Source organism: Entelurus aequoreus, linkage group LG09, assembly GCF_033978785.1.
Source record: "Entelurus aequoreus isolate RoL-2023_Sb linkage group LG09, RoL_Eaeq_v1.1, whole genome shotgun sequence".
Taxonomy (NCBI): Eukaryota; Metazoa; Chordata; class Actinopteri; order Syngnathiformes; family Syngnathidae; genus Entelurus; species Entelurus aequoreus.
In genome coordinates, this window is record NC_084739.1 from 10269398 (window position 1) to 10290267 (window position 20870).

Here is a 20870-nt window from a genome sequence, read left to right on the forward strand (position 1 = left end):
TACTAGCAAGCTGGTCTCGCTTTGCCCGACATTTTTAATTCTAAGAGAGACAAAACTCAAATAGAATTTGAAAATCCAAGAAATATTTTAAAGACTTGGTCTTCACTTGTTTAAATAAATTCATTAATTTTTTTACTTTGCTTCTTATAACTTTCAGAAAGACAATTTTAGAGAAAAAATACAACCTTAAAAATGATTTTAGGATTTTTAAACACATATACCTTTTTACCTTTTAAATTCCTTCCTCTTCTTTCCTGACAACTTAAATCAATGTTCAAGTAAATTTTTTTTTTTTATTGTAAAGAATAATAAATACATTTTAATTTAATTCTTCATCTTAGCTTCTGTTTTTTCGACGAAGAATATTTGTGAAATATTTCTTCAAACTTATTATGATTAAAATTCCAAAAAATTGTTCTGGCAAATCTACAAAATCTGTAGAATCAAATTTAAATCTTATTTCAAAGTCTTTTGAATTTCTTTTAAAAATTTTGTTCTGGAAAATCTAGAAGAAATAATGATTTGTCTTTGTTAGAAATATAGCTTGGTCCAATTTGTTATGTATTCTAACAAAGTGCAGATTGGATTTTAACCTATTTAAAACATGTCATCAAAATTCTAAAATTAATCTTAATCAGGAAAAATGACTAATGATGTTCCATAAATTATTTTTTTTAATTTTCAAAAAGATTCGAATTAGCTAGTTTTTCTCTTCTTTTTTTCGGTTGAATTTTGAATTTTAAAGAGTCGAAATTGAAGATAAATTATGTTTCAAAATTTTATTGTCATTTTTTTTCGTGTTTTCTCCTCTTTTAAACCGTTCAATTAAGTGTGAATATAATTAATAATTAATAATAACATAGAGTTAAAGGTAAATTGAGCAAATTGGCTATTTCTGGCAATTTATTTAAGTGTGTATCAAACTGGTAGCCCTTCACATTAATCAGTACCCAAGAAGTAGCTCTTGGTTTCAAAAAGGTTGGTGACCCCTGCATTAGACCAGGTCAAGTCCACTGCCGGCCCACCAAAGATTTTGATTTGGCCCACCGAACAAAACCCAAATAGGCTTGATGAAACCATTCAAAACAGGGTTGCTCATGTATGCAGTACTCCCACCACCCTGCAGGGGGCAACAGCAAAGCATGTGTGTCACAATAAAGCGGCAGTAAAAAGAAGATGGCACTATCACTAACCATCCAAAACCTGCAAACAATACTCTACATACATATTGTGACCTGAATATTAACCAAATATTAGTGATGTTATGAATATAAGCACTAACACAGACAAACTATTTTTTAGCGGCGGATTGATAAACAGCTTCGTAGCCCTCTGCTGCTTTACTGTGAGATGGCCGCTATTTCCTGCTGCTCCCGCATTCACACGTCAATGTTATTCTTGATTATTAATCATGCCTCTCCTCTAGATAGGAGGATTTAGCAATGAATCTAGAAGAAAGTGTGATGATAATCTCTCCGTCGCTAATTTACCAACAAAAATTAGACTGGGGAAAAAAGCTTCAAAACATTGCAACTTTTGCCTGCAAATTTCTGAAAAATTTGAGTATATAATGACGCAATCATCACAAAGTATGCCAGCTAAATCCTGGAGGGATTTAATTATAAAATGTCATGTAACAAATTAATACAAAATACCGTATTTCGGACTATAAGTCGCAGTTTTTTTTCATAGTTTGGCCGGGTGTGCGACTTATACTCAGGAGCGATTTATGTGTGGAATTATTAACACATTAGCGTAAAATATCAACTAATATTATTTATCTCATTCACGTAAGAGACTAGATGTATAAGATTTCATGGGATTTAGCGATTAGGAGTGACAGATTGTTTGGTAAACGTATAGCATGTTCTATATGTTATAGTTATTTGAATGACTCTTACCATAATATGTTACGTTAACATACCAGGCACGTTCTCAGTTGGTTATTTATGCCTCATATAACGTACACTTATTCAGCCTGTTGTTCACTATGCTTTATTTATTTTAAATTGCCTTTCAAATGTCTATTCTTGGTGTTGGGTTATATCAAATACATTTCCCCAAAAAATTTGACTACTTATATATGTTTTTTCCTTCTTTATTATGCATTTTCGGCCGATGCGATTTATACTCCGGAGCGACTTATACTCCGAAAAATACGGTACTAAGTCTTAACTATTCATCACAAGACTTATTATAAAGGTAGCATCAAAAAGGTGGCTACATGTTTTTTGTTGACCAATAACCCCTTCTTTAGTGTGAGAATGAGATTTTTTTAAGTGTTCTTTTTTAATCCATAGTCATGTTTAAAGGCCTACTGAAATGAATTGTTTTTATTGAAACGGGGATAGCAGATCCATTCTATGTGTCATACTTGATCATTTCGCGATATTGCCATATTTTTGCTGAAAGGATTTAGTAGAGAACATCGACGATAAAGTTGCAACTTTTGGTCGCTGATAAAAAAAAGCCTAGCCTGTAGCGGAAGTAGCGTGACGTCAAAAGTTGAAAGGCTCCTCACATTTCCGCATTGTTTTCAATGCAGCTAGAGCGATTCGGACCGAGAAAGCGACGATTACCCCATTAATTTGAGCGAGGATGAAAGATTTGTGGATGAGGAACGTTAGCGTGAAGGACTAGAATGCAGTGCAAGACATCTTTTTTCGCTCTGACCGTAACTTGCTGGCTCATTGGATTCCACACTCTCTCCTTTTTCTATTGTGGATCACGGATTTGTATTTTAAACCACCTCGGATACTATAATCCTCTTGAAAATGAGAGTCGAGAACGCGAAATGGACATTCACAGTGACTTTTATCTCCACGACAATACATCGGCGAAACACTTTAGCTACAGAGCTAACGTGATAGCATCGTGCTTAACTGCATATAGAAACAAAATAAATAAACCCCTGACTGGAAGGATAGATAGAAAATCAACAATACTATTAAACCATGGACATGTAAATACACGGTTAATGCTTTCCAGCCTGGCGAAGGTTAACAATGCTGTTGCTAACGACGCCATTGAAGCTAACTTAGCAACCGGACCTCACAGAGCTATGCTAAAAACATTAGCTATCCACCTACGCCAGCCAGCCCTCATCTGCTCATCAACACCCGTGCTCACCTGCGTTCCAGCGATCGACGGAGCGACGAAGGACTTCACCCGATCACAGATGCGGTCGGCGAGACGGAGGAAGTTAAGGTGAGTTCGGCGGCTAGCGCGTCTGCTATCCATCTCTGTCCTCCTGGTTGTGTTGCTGTAGACCGCCGCTAATACGCTGATCCCACCTACAACTTTCTTCTTTGCAGTCTCCATTGTTCATTAAACAAATTGCAAAAGATTCACCAACACAGATGTCCAGAATACTGTGGAATTTTGAGATGAAAACAGAGCTTTTTTGTATAGGATTCAATGTGTCCGCATACTTCCCATTTCAACGATTGACGTCACGCGCATACGTCATCATACATAGACATTTTCAACCGGAAGTTTAGCGGGAAATTTAAAATTGCACTTTATAAGTTAACCCGGCCGTATTGGCATGTGTTGCAATGTTAAGATTTCATCATTGATATATAAACTATCAGACTGCGTGGTCACTAGTAGTGGCTTTCAGTAGGCCTTTAAAGCAGCTAGTATTTTCCCATGTAGTGCGTTTTCTCGTGACCTCTTATGTCCGCTAGTAAACTCTTTGTTTTGTCTCAAGGGCTTCTATTTGTCTGCTCACAGAGCTGTTTTGGCCAGTCCCTTATCTGTTTTGAAGCAGCATCTGCGCTCCTTTCTGGGCGAGAGGGGGCTGTTTTGGCTCTACATAAGCCGACTCTTTTTGTTTGGATTTAGACCTCTTCTTGCTGATGCTATTGTTGCATTGTAAGGGCTGGTCTCCTAAAGCTTTAGTAAAAAACCTTAATATTGTATAATTCGGTCTATGGGGTCATTTTTACTCAACATATATGTCATCTAAAAGAATTTGGGATTGTACCAGTGTGTTGTATTCCTTGAGAGGAAGACTGGTCACGCAACTTGTATTTTTAAACAATAAAAACATGCAGTTGTGCACCACTAGAATCACAACACCAAAATAAATACATGTAATGTTAAGATACAATATTATGAATATGTCTGTGTGAAGGCAGAACTAATGATACGTGTCTGTTGCTGGCTGTAATCAGACTGTGCCGGTGGGCGTACATTATTAGTCAATTCTCCTCCACTCCACTTTAAAGATGTTTCCTAAGGAGCAATGTTGCTCTCCCAGCCAGACGGGCGTTGAAATAAGGACTTAGTCTGAGGAACCATTGTTACCAGGAGAAGGTTCTGTCTCAACAGCAGACTCCTTCATCTTAAGGTGACCAGCTTCACGATGCAAATGAGCGATGAAGGCAGGGAAGACTTTTCACACCAAACTCACCACAATCCGGTTTTCCGCCGACCCTGGAGCCTGCGACTTCTCCTCCATATTGGTCCACGCACCAACACTCCCCTCTGTCACACTGCAGCTTCCTGTAGAAGCCGTCCTCGTCGCAGTTGGGGATGAAGCGACCTGACACACACACACAATTCCCAGTGTAGATAGATAGGGTGAGAAGCTCCGTCATCCGGGAGGAGCTCAGAGTAAAGCTACTGCTCCACCACATCAAGAGGAGCCAGATGAGGTGGATCGGGCGTCTGGTCAGGATGCCACCCGGACGCCTCCCTAGGGAGGTGTTTAAAGCACGCCCGACTACCAGGAAGACCCAGGACACTATGTCTCCCAGCTGGCCTGGGAACGCCTCAGGATCCTCCCGGGAAGAGCTGGACAGAGTGGCTGGGGAGAGGGAAGTCTGGGTTTCTCTGCTTAGGCTGCTGCCCCCGCGACCCGACTTCGGATAAGAGGAGGAAGATGGGTGGATGGATGGATGGTCTTGCAACAAGCCAAACAAATAGACCTTGTCATGACACAAGATGGAAATGTAGTGTTGTAACGATACCAATATTTTGGTACCGGTACTAAAATGATTTTGGTCTTAGATCTTAGGGTACATTAAACATATTTTTCTTATTGCAGTTAAGTCCTTAAATAAAATAGTTGTCTTTTAGTCGCAAGTAAACAAACAAAGACTCCTAATTAGTCTGCTGACATATGCAGTAACATATTGTGTCATTTATCTACCTATTATTTTGTCAAAATTATTAAGGACAAGTGGTAGAAAATGAATTATTAATCTACTTTTTCATTTACTGTTAATATCTGTTTACTTTCTCTTATAACATGTTCTATCTACACTTCTGTTAAAATGTAATAATCACTTATTCTTCTGATGTTTGATACTTTACATTAGTTTTGGATGATACCACAAATTTGGGCATCAATCCGATACCAAGTCGTTACAGGATCATACATTGGTCATATTCAAAGTCCTCATGTGTCCAGGGACGTATTTCCTGAGTTTATAAACATAATATGATTTTTTTTCAAAACAAAAGAAGATGTGATGCCAAAAAATATCGACGTAATCATAGTAGTATCGACTAGATACGTGCCTGTACTTGGTATCATTACAGTGGATGTTAGGTGTAGATCCACCAATGGCATTTGTTTACATTTTGATGCCGGTGAGCTACGGTGTGTAGTGAAGCATGTTTAACTATTCCTCGTCCTGCAGGGATGATACTTGTAAGAAACTTACTTTATTTGTCGCCATGGAGACCCTCGTCTCCATATATATATATATATATATATATATATATATATATATATATATATATATATATATATATATATATATATATATATATATATATATATATATATATATATATATATATACATACAGTATATATATATATATATACACATATATATAAACATACACATGTGCATATATACATATATATACACATATACATATATATATATATATATATATATATATATATATATATATATATATATATATATATATATATATATATATATATATATATTCATATATATATATATTCATATATACATACACATTCACATATACATACACACACAGTCCGGCCAACATTTTTTAACCCAATGCGGCCCTAGAGTCAAAAAGTTTGGGGACCCCTGATCTAAAGTCTTATTTTTAACACCCATTGTGTGAAAATGTTTCATTTAAAATGAGCTCCACATAAACCAACAACTAAATGTATTGTAGTGGGTGTGCAGAAATGCGAAATCTTCATTTGATTAACTATTGATTGCATTTTGGCACATTAATAGAACCAAATTGCAGTGAAGAAAAGTGACTGCCGTGTCTGAAAAGTGGGTCTGGCAGTCTGCCCTTAGTGTCCTTGTAGAATCCTGACTCAGAGCCCAGTCGGCCTGTCCTGTGCACAAGCCCAACTACACACACACTCACACACACACACTTATTCAGCCACTTACACACATATTTACACACACTCTGGGCTGCGTTTCATTGTAGTCTGTCAGTATCAAATAGTAATCCATAAGCCTGATCAGGACCTAATCCTGGCCTCCTGTTGGGGATCTGCTCCATTAAACCCCTGAGCCAATAAAGACAGATCTGAGGGGATTTTAATGTTTGTGTGTGCGTGTGTGTTTCTGCTTTGACAAAAACACTCACCAGACTTTCTTTTACCGCCGTCTAATACTTGGATCCTCTCCAGCTCGGTCAGGCAGGGAGGCTCTGAGGGGGAAAACATGGAAATGTTAGGACTTTATTCTTGCAAAAAATGTCTCTATCAGGACTATTGTAAAAATAGTAATATTGCAACTTAAAGCTCATACAATTGAATCTTCTTCTTTTTTAGGACTTTACAATTATTAAATTGTTTAGTTTTGTCAGGCTTGCTACTGACATTTTGGTTATGTTTGGGTTTTCCTTTGTTTAGAATCACTTCCTGTCCTGGTGCTCTTGTTTTGTCAGTGTTTCCTGTTTGGTCCCCGTGTTTTGCAGCACCTTTACTTTCTATTCCCCCTGTCAGCACACCTGTCCCTTGTTTCATTAGTTATATTTACAAGAATAAAAGCCTAATACAAGAAAAAAAAAACCATGTAATTTGACAAGACTTAAAGCCCAGTAACAAGGATTTTTTTTTTTTTTTCTAAAATTAAAATCCTAGAATTAAGAAATAGTTGTGCTCGGAGATTTATCAGAAAATGTGATTTTACCAGAATAAACTTGTAATGTTACACATAAAAAAATATTCAAAATATGAAGGCCAAATACTAAAATAATAAATTTGTATTTTAAGATTTTTTTTTATTTTTGCAAAATTCTAAGAAAAAATCCTAAATAACTAGTGGTAACTTGATTTGATCAGAATTATTTTCTTAAAATTAAGAAACAATGTAATACATTTACGAGCATAAATTCATAAAATTATTTGGAAATCATTTTACAAGTGAAGATTGAAGAAACTTGTTTGGGTTTTCCTTGGTTTAGAATCACTTCCTGTCCTGGTGCTCTTGTTTTGTCAGTGTTTCCTGTTTGGTCCCCGTGTTTTGCAGCACCTTTACTTTCTGTTCCCCCTGTCAGCACACCTGTCCCTTGTTTCATTAGTTATATTTACAAGAATAAAAGCCTAATACAAGAAAAAAAAAAGTAATTTGACAAGACTTAAAGCCCAGTAACAAGGATTTTTTTTTTCTTCTAAAATTAAAATCCTAGAATTAAGAAATAGTTGTGCTTGGAGATTTTTCAGAAAATGTGATTTTACCAGAATAAACTTGTAATGTTACACATAAAAAATATTCAAAATATAAAGACCAAATCCTAAAATAATACATTTGTAATTTAAGATTTTTTTATTTTTTTTGGTAAAATTATAAGGAAAAAATCCTAAACAACTAGTGGTAACTTGATTTGATCAGAATTATTTATTAAAATTAAGAAACAATGTAATATATTTATGAGCATAAATTCATAAAATTATTTGGAAATCATTTTACAAGTGAAGATTGAAGAAACTTGTTTGGGTTTTCCTTTGTTTAGAATCACTTCCTGTCCCGGTGCTCTTGTTTTGTCAGTGTTTCCTGTTTGGTCCCCGTGTTTTGCAGCACCTTTACTTTCTGTTCCCCCTGTCAGCACACCTCTCCCTTGTTTCATTAGTTATATTTACAAGAATAAAAGCCTAATACAAGAAAAAAAACCATGTAATTTGACAAGACTTAAAGCCCAGTAACAAGGATTTATTTATTTTTTTTCTAAAATTAAAATCCTAGAATTAAGAAATAGTTGTGCTCGGAGATTTTTCAGAAAATGTGATTTTACCAGAATAAACTTGTAATGTTACACATAAAAAATATTCAAAATATAAAGACCAAATCCTAAAATAACACATTTGTAATTTAAGATTTTTTTTATTTTTTTTTGGTAAAATTATAAGGAAAAAATCCTAAACAACTAGTGGTAACTTGATTTGATCAGAATTATTTATTAAAATTAAGAAACAATGTAATACATTTATGAGCATAAATTCATAAAATTATTTGGAAATCATTTTACAAGTGAAGATTGAAGAAACTTGTTTGGGTTTTCCTTTGTTTAGAATCACTTCCTGTCCCGGTGCTCTTGTTTTGTCAGTGTTTCCTGTTTGGTCCCCGTGTTTTGCAGCACCTTTACTTTCTGTTCCCCCTGTCTGCACACCTGTCCCTTGTTTCATTAGTTATATTTACAAGAATAAAAGCCTAATACAAGGAAAAAAAACATGTAATTTGACAAGACTTAAAGCCCAGTAACAAGGAAAACATTTTTTTCTAAAAGTAAAATCCTAGAATTAAGAAATAGTTGCGCTCTGAGATTTTTCAGAAAATGTGATTTTACCAGAATAAACTTGTAATGTTACACATAAAAAATATTCAAAATATAAAGGCCAAATACTAAAATAATAAATTGGTATTTTAAGATTTTTTTATATTTTTTTGCAAAATTCTAAGAAAAAATCCTAAACAACTAGTGGTAACTTGATTTGATCAGAATTATTTATTAAAATTAAGAAACAATGTAATACATTTACGAGCATAAATCCGTAAAATTATTTGGCAATTATTTTACAAGAAAAATATAAGAAACTTGTCAGGCTTGCTACTGACAGTTTGGTTATGTTTGGGTTTTCCTTTGTTTAGAATCACTTCCTGTCCCGGTGCTCTTGTTTTGTCAGTGTTTCCTGTTTGGTCCCCGTGTTTTGCAGCACCTTTACTTTCTGTTCCCCCTGTCAGCACACCTGTCCCTTGTTTAATTAGTTATATTTACAAGAATAAAAGCCTAATACAAGAAAAAAACAAACATGTAATTTGACAAGACTTAAAGCCCAGTAACAAGGATTTTTTTTTTTTTTTTCTAAAATTAAAATCCTAGAATTAAGAAATAGTTGTGCTCGGAGATTTTTCAGGAAATGTGATTTTACCAGAATAAACTTGTAATGTTGCACATAAAAAATATTCAAAATATAAAGACCAAATCCTAAAATAATACATTTGTAATTTAAGATTTTTTTTTGTTTTTTTTGTAAAATTATAAGGAAAAAATCCTAAACAACTAGTGGTAACTTGATTTGATCAGAATTATTTATTAAAATTAAGAAACAATGTAATACATTTACGAGCATAAATTCATAAAATTATTTGGAAATCATTTTACAAGTGAAGATTGAAGAAACTTGTTTGGGTTTTCCTTGGTTTAGAATCACTTCCTGTCCTGGTGCTCTTGTTTTGTCAGTGTTTCCTGTTTGGTGCCCGTGTTTTACAGCACCTTTACTTTCTATTCCCCCTGTCAGCACACCTGTCCCTTGTTTCATTAGTTATATTTACAAGAATAAAAGCCTAATACAAGAAAAAAAACATGTAATTTGACAAGACTTAAAGCCCAGTAACAAGGATTTTTTTTTTCTTTCTAAAATTAAAATCCTAGAATTAAGAAATAGTTGTGCTTGGAGATTTTTCAGAAAATGTGATTTTACCAGAATAAACTTGTAATGTTACACATAAAAAATATTCAAAATATAAAGACCAAATCCTAAAATAATACATTTGTAATTTAAGATTTTTTTTATTTTTTTTTGTAAAATTATAAGGAAAAAATCCTAAACAACTAGTGGTAACTTGATTTGATCAGAATTATTTATTAAAATTAAGAAACAATGTAATATATTTATGAGCATAAACTCATAAAATTATTTGGAAATCATTTTACAAGTGAAGATTGAAGAAACTTGTTTGGGTTTTCCTTTGTTTAGAATCATTTCCTGTCCTGGTGCTCTTGTTTTGTCAGTGTTTCCTGTTTGGTCCCCGTGTTTTGCAGCACCTTTACTTTCTGTTCCCCCTGTCAGCACACCTGTCCCTTGTTTAATTAGTTATATTTACAAGAATAAAAGCCTAATAAAAGAAAAAAAAACATGTAATTTGACAAGACTTAAAGCCCAGTAACAAGGAATTATTTTTTTTTTTTCTAAAATTAAAATCCTAGAATTAAGAAATAGTTGTGCTCGGAGATTTTTCAGGAAATGTGATTTTACCAGAATAAACTTGTAATGTTGCACATAAAAAATATTCAAAATATAAAGACCAAATCCTAAAATAATACATTTGTAATTTAAGATTTTTTTTTTTTTTTTTTTGCAAAATTATAAGGAAAAAATCCTAAACAACTAGTGGTAACTTGATTTGATCAGAATTATTTATTAAAATTAAGAAACAATGTAATACATTTATGAGCATAAATTCATAAAATTATTTGGAAATCATTTTACAAGTGAAGATTGAAGAAACTTGTTTGGGTTTTCCTTTGTTTAGAATCACTTCCTGTCCTGGTGCTCTTGTTTTGTCAGTGTTTCCTGTTTGGTCCCCGTGTTTTGCAGCACCTTTACTTTCTGTTCCCCCTGTCAGCACACCTGTCCCTTGTTTAATTAGTTATATTTACAAGAATAAAAGCCTAATACAAGAAAAAAAAACCCATGTAATTTGACAAGACTTAAAGCCCAGTAACAAGGATTTTTTTTTTTTCTTTCTAAAATTAAAATCCTAGAATTAAGAAATAGTTGTGCTCGGAAATTTTTCAGGAAATGTGATTTTACCAGAATAAACTTGTAATGTTACACATAAAAAATATTCAAAATATAAAGACCAAATCCTAAAATAATACATTTGTAATTTAAGATTTTTTTATTTTATTTTTGTAAAATTATAAGGAAAAAATCCTAAACAACTAGTGGTAACTTGATTTGATCAGAATTATTTATTAAAATTAAGAAACAATGTAATACATTTATGAGCATAAATTCATAAAATTATTTGGAAATCATTTTACAAGTGAAGATTGAAGAAACTTGTTTGGGTTTTCCTTTGTTTAGAATCACTTCCTGTCCCGGTGCTCTTGTTTTGTCAGTGTTTCCTGTTTGGTGCCCGTATTTTGCAGCACCTTTACTTTCTGTTCCCCCTGTCAGCACACCTGTCCCTTGTTTCATTAGTTATATTTACAAGAATAAAAGCCTAATACAAGGAAAAAAAACATGTAATTTGACAAGACTTAAAGCCCAGTAACAAGGAAAACATTTTTTTCTAAAAGTAAAATCCTAGAATTAAGAAATAGTTGCGCTCTGAGATTTTTCAGAAAATGTGATTTTACCAGAATAACCTTGTAATGTTACACATAAAAAATATTCAAAATACAAAGGCCAAATACTAAAATAATAAATTGGTATTTTAAGATTTTTTTAATTTTTTTGCAAAATTCTAAGAAAAAATCCTAAACAACTAGTGGTAACTTGATTTGATCAGAATTATTTATTAAAATTAAGAAACAATGTAATACATTTACGAGCATAAATCCGTAAAATTATTTGGCAATTATTTTACAAGAAAAATATAAGAAACTTGTCAGGCTTGCTACTGACAGTTTGGTTATGTTTGGGTTTTCCTTTGTTTAGAATCACTTCCTGTCCCGGTGCTCTTGTTTTGTCAGTGTTTCCTGTTTGGTCCCCGTGTTTTGCAGCACCTTTACTTTCTGTTCCCCCTGTCAGCACACCTGTCCCTTGTTTAATTAGTTATATTTACAAGAATAAAAGCCTAATACAAGAAAAAACAAACATGTAATTTGACAAGACTTAAAGCCCAGTAACAAGGATTTTTTTTTTTTTTTTCTAAAATTAAAATCCTAGAATTAAGAAATAGTTGTGCTCGGAGATTTTTCAGGAAATGTGATTTTACCAGAATAAACTTGTAATGTTGCACATAAAAAATATTCAAAATATAAAGACCAAATCCTAAAATAATACATTTGTAATTTAAGATTTTTTTTTATTTTTTTTTGTAAAATTATAAGGAAAAAATCCTAAACAACTAGTGGTAACTTGATTTGATCAGAATTATTTATTAAAATTAAGAAATAATGTAATATATTTATGAGCATAAATTCATAAAATTATTTGGAAATCATTTTACAAGTGAAGATTGAAGAAACTTGTTTGGGTTTTCCTTTGTTTAGAATCACTTCCTGTCCTGGTGCTCTTGTTTTGTCAGTGTTTCCTGTTTGGTGCCCGTGTTTTGCAGCACCTTTACTTTCTATTCCCCCTGTCAGCACACCTGTCCCTTGTTTCATTAGTTATATTTACAAGAATAAAAGCCTAATACAAGAAAAACAACAACATGTAATTTGACAAGACTTAAAGCCCAGTAACAAGGATTTTGTTTTTCTTTCTAAAATTAAAATCCTAGAATTAAGAAATAGTTGTGCTCGGAGATTTTTCAGGAAATGTGATTTTACCAGAATAAACTTGTAATGTTACACATAAAAAATATTCAAAATATAAAGACCAAATCCTAAAATAATACATTTGTAATTTAAGATTTTTTTTAATTTTTTTTTTGTAAAATTATAAGGAACAAATCCTAAACAACTAGTGGTAACTTGATTTGATCAGAATTATTTATTAAAATTAAGAAACAATGTAATACATTTATGAGCATAAATTCATAAAATTATTTGGAAATCATTTTACAAGTGAAGATTGAAGAAACTTGTTTGGGTTTTCCTTTGTTTAGAATCACTTCCTGTCCTGGTGCTCTTGTTTTGTCAGTGTTTCCTGTTTGGTCCCCGTGTTTTGCAGCACCTTTACTTTCTGTTCCCCCTGTCAGCACACCTGTCCCTTGTGATTTTACCAGAATAAACTTGTAATGTTACACATAAAAAATATTCAAAATATAAAGACCAAATACTAAAATAATAAATTTGTATTTTAAGATTTTTTTATATTTTTTTGCAAAATTCTAAACAACTAGTGATAACTTGATTTGATCAGAATTATTTATTAAAATTAAGAAACAATGTAATACATTTACGAGCATAAATTCGTAAAATTATTTGGAAATAATTTTACAAGAAAAAATTTAAGAAACTTGTGAGGCTTGCTACTGACAGTTCGGTTATGTTTGGGTTTTTCCTTTGTTTAGAATGACTTCCTGTCCTGGTGCTCTTGTTTTGTCAGGGTTTCCTGTTTGGTCCCTGTGTTTTGCAGCACCTTTACTTTATGTTCTATTAGTTCTATTTAGTTCCACCTGGGGGCCTCTTTCAGGGTTGGATCATTCTCTCTTGCTTTACCTTTTGAGACCGATGCTTTGTGTACTGTTTTAGGTTCCACGCCTCTTTGTAGCTAATAAATTGTGTTTTATTTGCATTCCGCCTGCAGTTTTCTGTATCCTTGGGGTCACCAGATTATGACAGAAATGATCCAACCCTGAAGGAGGCCCCCAGGTGGAACTAAATATAACTAATTCAACAAGAAACTGGTGTGCTGACAGGGGGAACAGAAAGTAAAGGTACTGCAAAACACAGAGACCAAACAGGAAACATTGACAAAACAAGAGCACCAGGACAGGAAGTGATTCTAAACAAAGGAAAACCCAAACTGTCAGTAGGAAGCCTGACAAGTTTCTTAAATATTTTCTTGTAACATTATTTCTGAAAAATTTTACGAATTTATGCTCGTAAATGTGTTACATTGTTTCTTAATTTTAAGAAATAATTCTGATCAAATCAAGTTACTAGTTATTTAAGATTTTTCTTAGAATTTTGCAAAGAAAAAAAAATCTTACAATACAAATTTATTCTTGTAATTTTTTAAAATTATTTCAGTATTTGGTCTTTATATTTTGAATATTTTCTATTTGTACTATTACAAGTTTATTCTGGTAAAATAAAATTTTCTGAAAAATCTCAGGCGAGCACAACTATTTCTTAATTTTAGATACATTTTTTTCCTTGTTACTGGGCTTTAGCCTTGTCGGAATAAGCGGTAGAAAATGGATGGATGGAAGTTACATGTTTTTTTTCTTGTATTAGGACATGGAACAGAAAGTAAAGGTGCTGCAAAACAAAGAGACCAAACAGGAAATATTGACAAAACAAGAGCACCAGGACAGGAAGTGATTCTAAACAAAGGAAAACCCAAACTGTCAGTAGCAAGCCTGACAAGTTTCTTAAATCTTTTCTTGTAAAACTATTTCAGAAAAATTTTACGAAATTTATGCTCGTAAATGTGTTACATTGTTTCTTAATTTTAAGAAATAATTCTGATCAAATCAAGTTACCACTAGTTATTTAGGATTTTTCTTAGAATTTTGCAAAAATAAATAAATCTTACAATACCAATTTATTCTTGTAATTTTTTTTTATTATTTCAGTATTTGGTCTTTATATTTTGAATATTTTTTATTTGTAATATTACAAGTTTATGCTGGAAAAATCTAATTTTCTGAAAAATCTCAGACGAGCACAACTATTTGTTAATTCCAGGATTTAAATTTTAGATGAATTTATTTCCTTGTTACTGGGCTTTAGTCTTGTCAAAATTACATGTTTTTTTTTCTTGTATTAGGCTTTTTATTGTAAATTTAAATCTTATTTTTCTTGTAAAATTACAAGTTTATTTCTGTTAAATTTGAAATGTTTTCACCATATAAAATTCAGACTTTATTCTACAAAAAAAATTTGGATTTTATTTTGAGTAATATTATAACTTTATTCTTCTAACATACTATTTAATTGTAGGCCTACTTAATATTTTGTCTTTTGGCACATTATTATGCAGTACATGTGTTTTCTTGTACGTCTATGACTTGAAATAGTGTCATACTCCCCTTCCCCTTTATAGAAATTAAAGTAAATAAAAATTAAATAAAAACTATTTTAATTCTGCCTAGCAACAAGTGACCAGTCTGAAAAATCCTGTTTTTCCTGTTGATGTACTCTTGGTAGCTGTAGTTTTTTACTTACTGTAAACCAAAACCTTGCAGCAATTTGAAAATAATTTCCTCTGCATGTTCTTTGGATTTTGCTCTCGCTTGAACCTAAAAACTTGTTTTATTTGGGCGTGCAAGGCTGTCTACACGCAGCCGGAATGTCCCCTCCAGTGAATGGAAGACTAAGACCCACTACTCAACTCTCTCTCCAGAAGCACAGGCACCACTCGGCCGTGGACACCTTGCCGTCCTTGTAGGAGTCGCAGGAGTTGAAGAAGGGGCGGATGCAGATCTCGTACTTGTCCAGGTTGATGGCGGCCAGCTCGGCCTGGTCCAGGTACAGATCGTTGTTGGTGTCCAGCTTGGAGAACATCCAACCGATGGAGTCCCTGCAGCTGGCCACCAGGCTCCTGTCCAGCACTGCACACACAAACATGATCACCTAATACCAGAGGTGGGTAGTAACGCGCTACATATACTACTTGAGTAACTTTTGGGATAAATTGTACTTCTAAGAGTAGTTTTAATGCAACATACTTTTACTTGAGTATATTTATAGAGAAGAAACGCTACTTTTACTCCGCTCCATTTATCTACATTCAGCTCGCTACTCGCTACTGATTTTTATCGATCTGTTAATGCACGCTTTGTTTGTTTTGGTTTGTCAGACAGACCTTCAAAGTAGGATCTATCGCATGCCTGCGTTTCACCAATCAAATGCAGTCACTGGTGACGTTTGACTCCGTTTCACCAATCAAACAGAGCCAATTAACACACTGCAGCCTCATAGACACACACACACACACACACACACACACACACACGCACACACACACACACACACACACACACACATGCATAGAAACACCAATCAGTGTGTTTCCAGGTGCAGCCCGCACCTATCAGTTTATGGTTTGCGTAAAGGCTAACTTGTTATTTTCCTTTGTAATCTTTGCCTACTGAGCCTATGGTGCTGTTAAGTTATTGTGGCTCAATTTGCCTTAATTTTTTAAAGTTAATGTATTATTATTTAATATATATTATTGTTTTAGTTGCTTAAGAGATATTCCTGGCTCTGAATTTGTCATTGCTATTTTTATGTTTTTGTGCATTATTTGTTGCCGTCGTCATTAAACGAACAGGTTACTCATCAGTTACTCAGTACTTGAGTCGTTTTTTCACAACATACTTTTTACTTTTACTCATGTAAATATTTGGGTGACTACTCCTTACTTTTACTTGAGTAATAAATCTCTAAAGTAACAGTACTCTTACTTGAGTACAATTTCTGGCTACTCTACCCACCTCTGCCTAATATGATACTTGTTCTTTTGCCAAAAGTGATAGGATTCAGGAATGAAGTTTAGGATCTGGATCGGACACGGAAAAAGAGGTTTTGCGTGCAAACTTAATGCAGGCTTCGTACACCTTTTCCATTGCCAAATTCAAGCACTTTTTAAGGACTTTCAAGATCAATGTTCCAGTTTTTCCAGTACCCTTCAAAAGGCGAAAACCGGTGTGAATCAATCCATAGCCTTGTTGTTTGAGGTCACCAAATGCTGTCTGTAGGAAACATCTGCTAAAACCTAAGCCTAACATTGAACTAGCAGTTATCATTAACTGAATGGAGCATAGAAAATGAAGCAGTGTTTGTGTAGACTATTCAATGTCATTGGTGTTTGCAAACGTTATTTACTTGGATGTTTGTATCATCATCATTCATGTATACATCATTCCTTACAGGAAATAACATTCATTATTATTGTTTACTTGTTTGTATCATAATTCATGCATACATCATGTTCATTAAAACGACAACCTCCCGGCATGATGGACCGATGCACCACTGTCCTCTTGGGGGCGACACAGATGACAACCACCTAATGTAAGGGCTCGTGCAAAGCCAACACATCAAGCGTGTAGCTTTCATTTTTAAGGAATTTTTTTTTATTTTATTTTTTTGCATTTTATAATTAGCCTATTGAGTCAGACTGCTGAGGAATATGATGAACATTTACAAGCACTTCACCCAAAATTCAAGCATTTTTCAAACCTTGAAAACACAACATTAAAATCCAAGCATTTTCCAGGTTTTTAAGCACCCTTACAAACATAAGTAAAGTATTACTATTGTCTGTCTATCTGTGTTGGCCCTATGATGAGGTGGCGACTTATCCAGGGTGTACCCCGCCTTCCGGCCGAATGCAGCTGAGATAGGCTCCAGCACCCCCCGCGACCCCGAAAGGGACAAGCGGTAGAAAATGGATGGATGGATGGATTTAGCGCGTGTGAAAACGACTTGCAAACTGACACAGTGTTTGCTGCAGTAGTAGTAGTAGTAGTAGTAGTAGTAGTACATAATAATAGAAGTAGTTTGAACCTGATGCAGAGTTTTTGGCCCCAGTCTTGCTGTTGTTGTTCTGCTTGGCGTTGCTCTGGAGGAGTTGAAACCAGTCCCGAAGACGCTGGCCCAGATCAGCTAGATCCTGTCCAGTGCAAGTCTCTGTATGGATCATTAGGAGTCACATGGTGGTCATTATTACTATTAGGAGTCACATGGTGGTCATCATTACTCTACATGGTGGTCATCATTACTATTAGGAGTCACATGGTGGTCATCATTACTACACATGGTGGTCATCATTACTCCACATGGTGGTCATCATTACTACACATGGTGGTCATTACTATTAGGAGTCACATGGTGGTCATCATTACTACACATGGTGGTCATCATTACTATTAGGAGTCACATGGTGGTCATCATTACTACACATGGTGGTCATCATTACTACACATGGTGGTCATCATTACTCCACATGGTGGTCATTACTATTAGGAGTCACATGGTGGTCATCATTACTCCACATGGTGGTCATTACTATTAGGAGTCACATGGTGGTCATCATTACTACACATGGTGGTCATCATTACTATTAGGAGTCACATGGTGGTCATCATTACTACACATGGTGGTCATCATTACTACACATGGTGGTCATTACTATTAGGAGTCACATGGTGGTCATCATTACTCCACATGGTGGTCATTACTATTAGGAGTCACATGGTGGTCATCATTACTACACATGGTGGTCATCATTACTCCACATGGTGGTCATCATTACTATTAGGAGTCACATGGTGGTCATCATTACTATTAGGAGTCACATGGTGGTCATCATTACTCCACATGGTGGTCATCATTACTATTAGGAGTCACATGGTGGTCATCATTACTACACATGGTGGTCATCATTACTATTAGGAGTCACATGGTGGTCATCATTACTACACATGGTGGTCATCATTACTATTAGGAGTCACATGGTGGTCATCATTACTACACATGGTGGTCATCATTACTACACATGGTGGTCATCATTACTATTAGGAGTCACATGGTGGTCATCATTACTACACATGGTGGTCATCATTACTCTACATGGTGGTCATTATTACTCCACATGGTGGTCATCATTACTCCACATGGTGGTCATCATTACTCCACATGGTGGTCATCATTACCCCACATGGTGGTCATCATTACTACACATGGTGGTCATCATTACTACACATGGTGGTCATCATTACTCCACATGGTGGTCATCATTACTCCACATGGTGGTCATCATTACTACACATGGTGGTCATCATTACTCCACATGGGGGTTATCATTACTCCACATGGTGGTCATCATTACTCCACATGGTGGTCATCATTACTACACATGGTGGTCATCATTACTCTACATGGTGGTCATCATTACTCCACATGGTGGTCATCATTACTCCACATGGTGGTCATCATTACTCCACATGGTGGTCATCATTACTACACATGGTGGTCATCATTACTCTACATGGTGGTCATCATTACTCCACATGGTGGTCATCATTACTCCACATGGTGGTCATCATTACTACACATGGTGGTCATCATTACTCTACATGGTGGTCATCATTACTACACATGGTGGTCATCATTACTCTACATGCATCTTACCACGTTTGCTGCCTCTGGTGGTGGGAGCAGCCGTGGTGGAACACGGACACAGACCTGAACACTTGGGGGTCAGCTCCTTCCCCGTAAGACACGCCTGCTGCTCCAGCTTGCACTGCACAAGACAAACACACACAATAAAACACACACACACACACACACACACACACACACACACACACACACACACACACACACACACAATAAAACACACACACACACACACACACACACACACACACACACACACACACACACACACACACACACACACGTGGACAAGGGCGCGCGAAGGTGAAGTGGAATGACTTATTGCGGCGACGGCCATCAAATATTCATGAGGGCGGCGTCGGTCGGATGCCACACTTCCAATCCCACCTTCACCCGCACAAGGTCAGCGATGGTGACGCACAAGTCAAAGTATGAATCGATACAAAGCACACATGAGGACGTTTCAGTCCATGTTTCTAGACACTTTAGTCCAACCACCTCCAGATAATGTGCCCACATGGTGATGCATGTCGTTGACACAATTATGGCAATACTGTGGAGATATGTTTCATTTATGTGCGTATGAATCTGTGCTGCTTGCTGAATGACACACCACTCTACCATATTTATATACCTACATTTATATCGTCGGGACCTAACTCTCATATAAGTGGGGATTTGTTTTCCTTTTAAATATTTTTTCCTTGTAGTATTTAAACTTTAACCCAGAATATTGATTTTTATTTTATTTATTTTTCCCTTGTAATACAAATTTAGTCATATATATTTTTTCTTAATGCTAAAATCACAGTTTGCTTTTTTGCATACCACTAAAAGTTACACTTTTTGTAACGTAACAATACGCATTCTAGCACAGCATTACAATTTTATCCTTTTAATTATTGTTTAATTCCTTGTCTTCATTCCTTATGATTAGAGATGTCCGATAATATCGGACTGCCAATATTATCGGCCGATAAATGCTTCAAAATGTAATATCGGAAATTATCTGTATCGGTTTCAAAAAGTAAAATTAATGACTTTTTAAAACGCCGCTGTGTACACGGACGTAGGGAGAAGTACAGTCACATAATATCTAGTGAATGCCAGGCATACTTGATCAACAGCCATACAGGTCACACTGAGGGTGACCGTATAAACAACTTTAACACTGTTACAAATATGCGCCACACCGTGAACCCACACCAAACAAGAATGACAAACACATTTCGGGAGAACATCCGCACCGTAACACAACATAAACACAACAGAACAAATACCCAGAACCCCTTGCAGCACTAACTCTTCCGGGACGCTACAATATACACCCCCCGCCAACCCTACCAAACCTCGCCCCACCCAACCCCGCCCACCTCAACCTCCTCATGCTCTCTCAGGGAGAGCATTTCCCCCAAATTCCAAGCTGCTGTTTTGAGGCATGTTAAAAAAAATAATGCACTTTGTGACTTCAATAATAAATATGGCAGTGCCATGTTGGCATTTTTTTTCCATAACTTGGGTGGATTTATTTTGGAAAACCTTGTTACATTGTTTAATGCATCCAGCGGGGGATCACAACAAAATGAGGCATAATAATGTGTTAATTCCACGACTGTATATATCGGTATTGGTTGATATCGGAATCGGTAATTAAGA

At 35.0% G+C, this 20870-nt stretch overlaps 2 protein-coding genes across 2 annotated transcripts in view; both read right to left on the reverse strand.

Moving 5' to 3' along the window:
- cuedc2 (CUE domain containing 2) overlaps positions 1-20870 on the reverse strand; it is a 466641-nt gene that overhangs the window by 128502 nt on the left and 317269 nt on the right. The window lies entirely within an intron of this gene.
- spock2 (SPARC (osteonectin), cwcv and kazal like domains proteoglycan 2) overlaps positions 1-20870 on the reverse strand; it is a 103907-nt gene that overhangs the window by 5213 nt on the left and 77824 nt on the right. Inside the window, exons 5-9 of the mRNA XM_062058032.1 lie at positions 19227-19338; positions 17601-17723; positions 15422-15640; positions 6609-6671; positions 4418-4549 (exon numbers count right to left, since the gene is read on the reverse strand). Coding sequence (XP_061914016.1) covers positions 4418-4549; positions 6609-6671; positions 15422-15640; positions 17601-17723; positions 19227-19338 — 649 coding nt within the window. The remainder of the gene's footprint in view (positions 1-4417; positions 4550-6608; positions 6672-15421; positions 15641-17600; positions 17724-19226; positions 19339-20870) is intronic.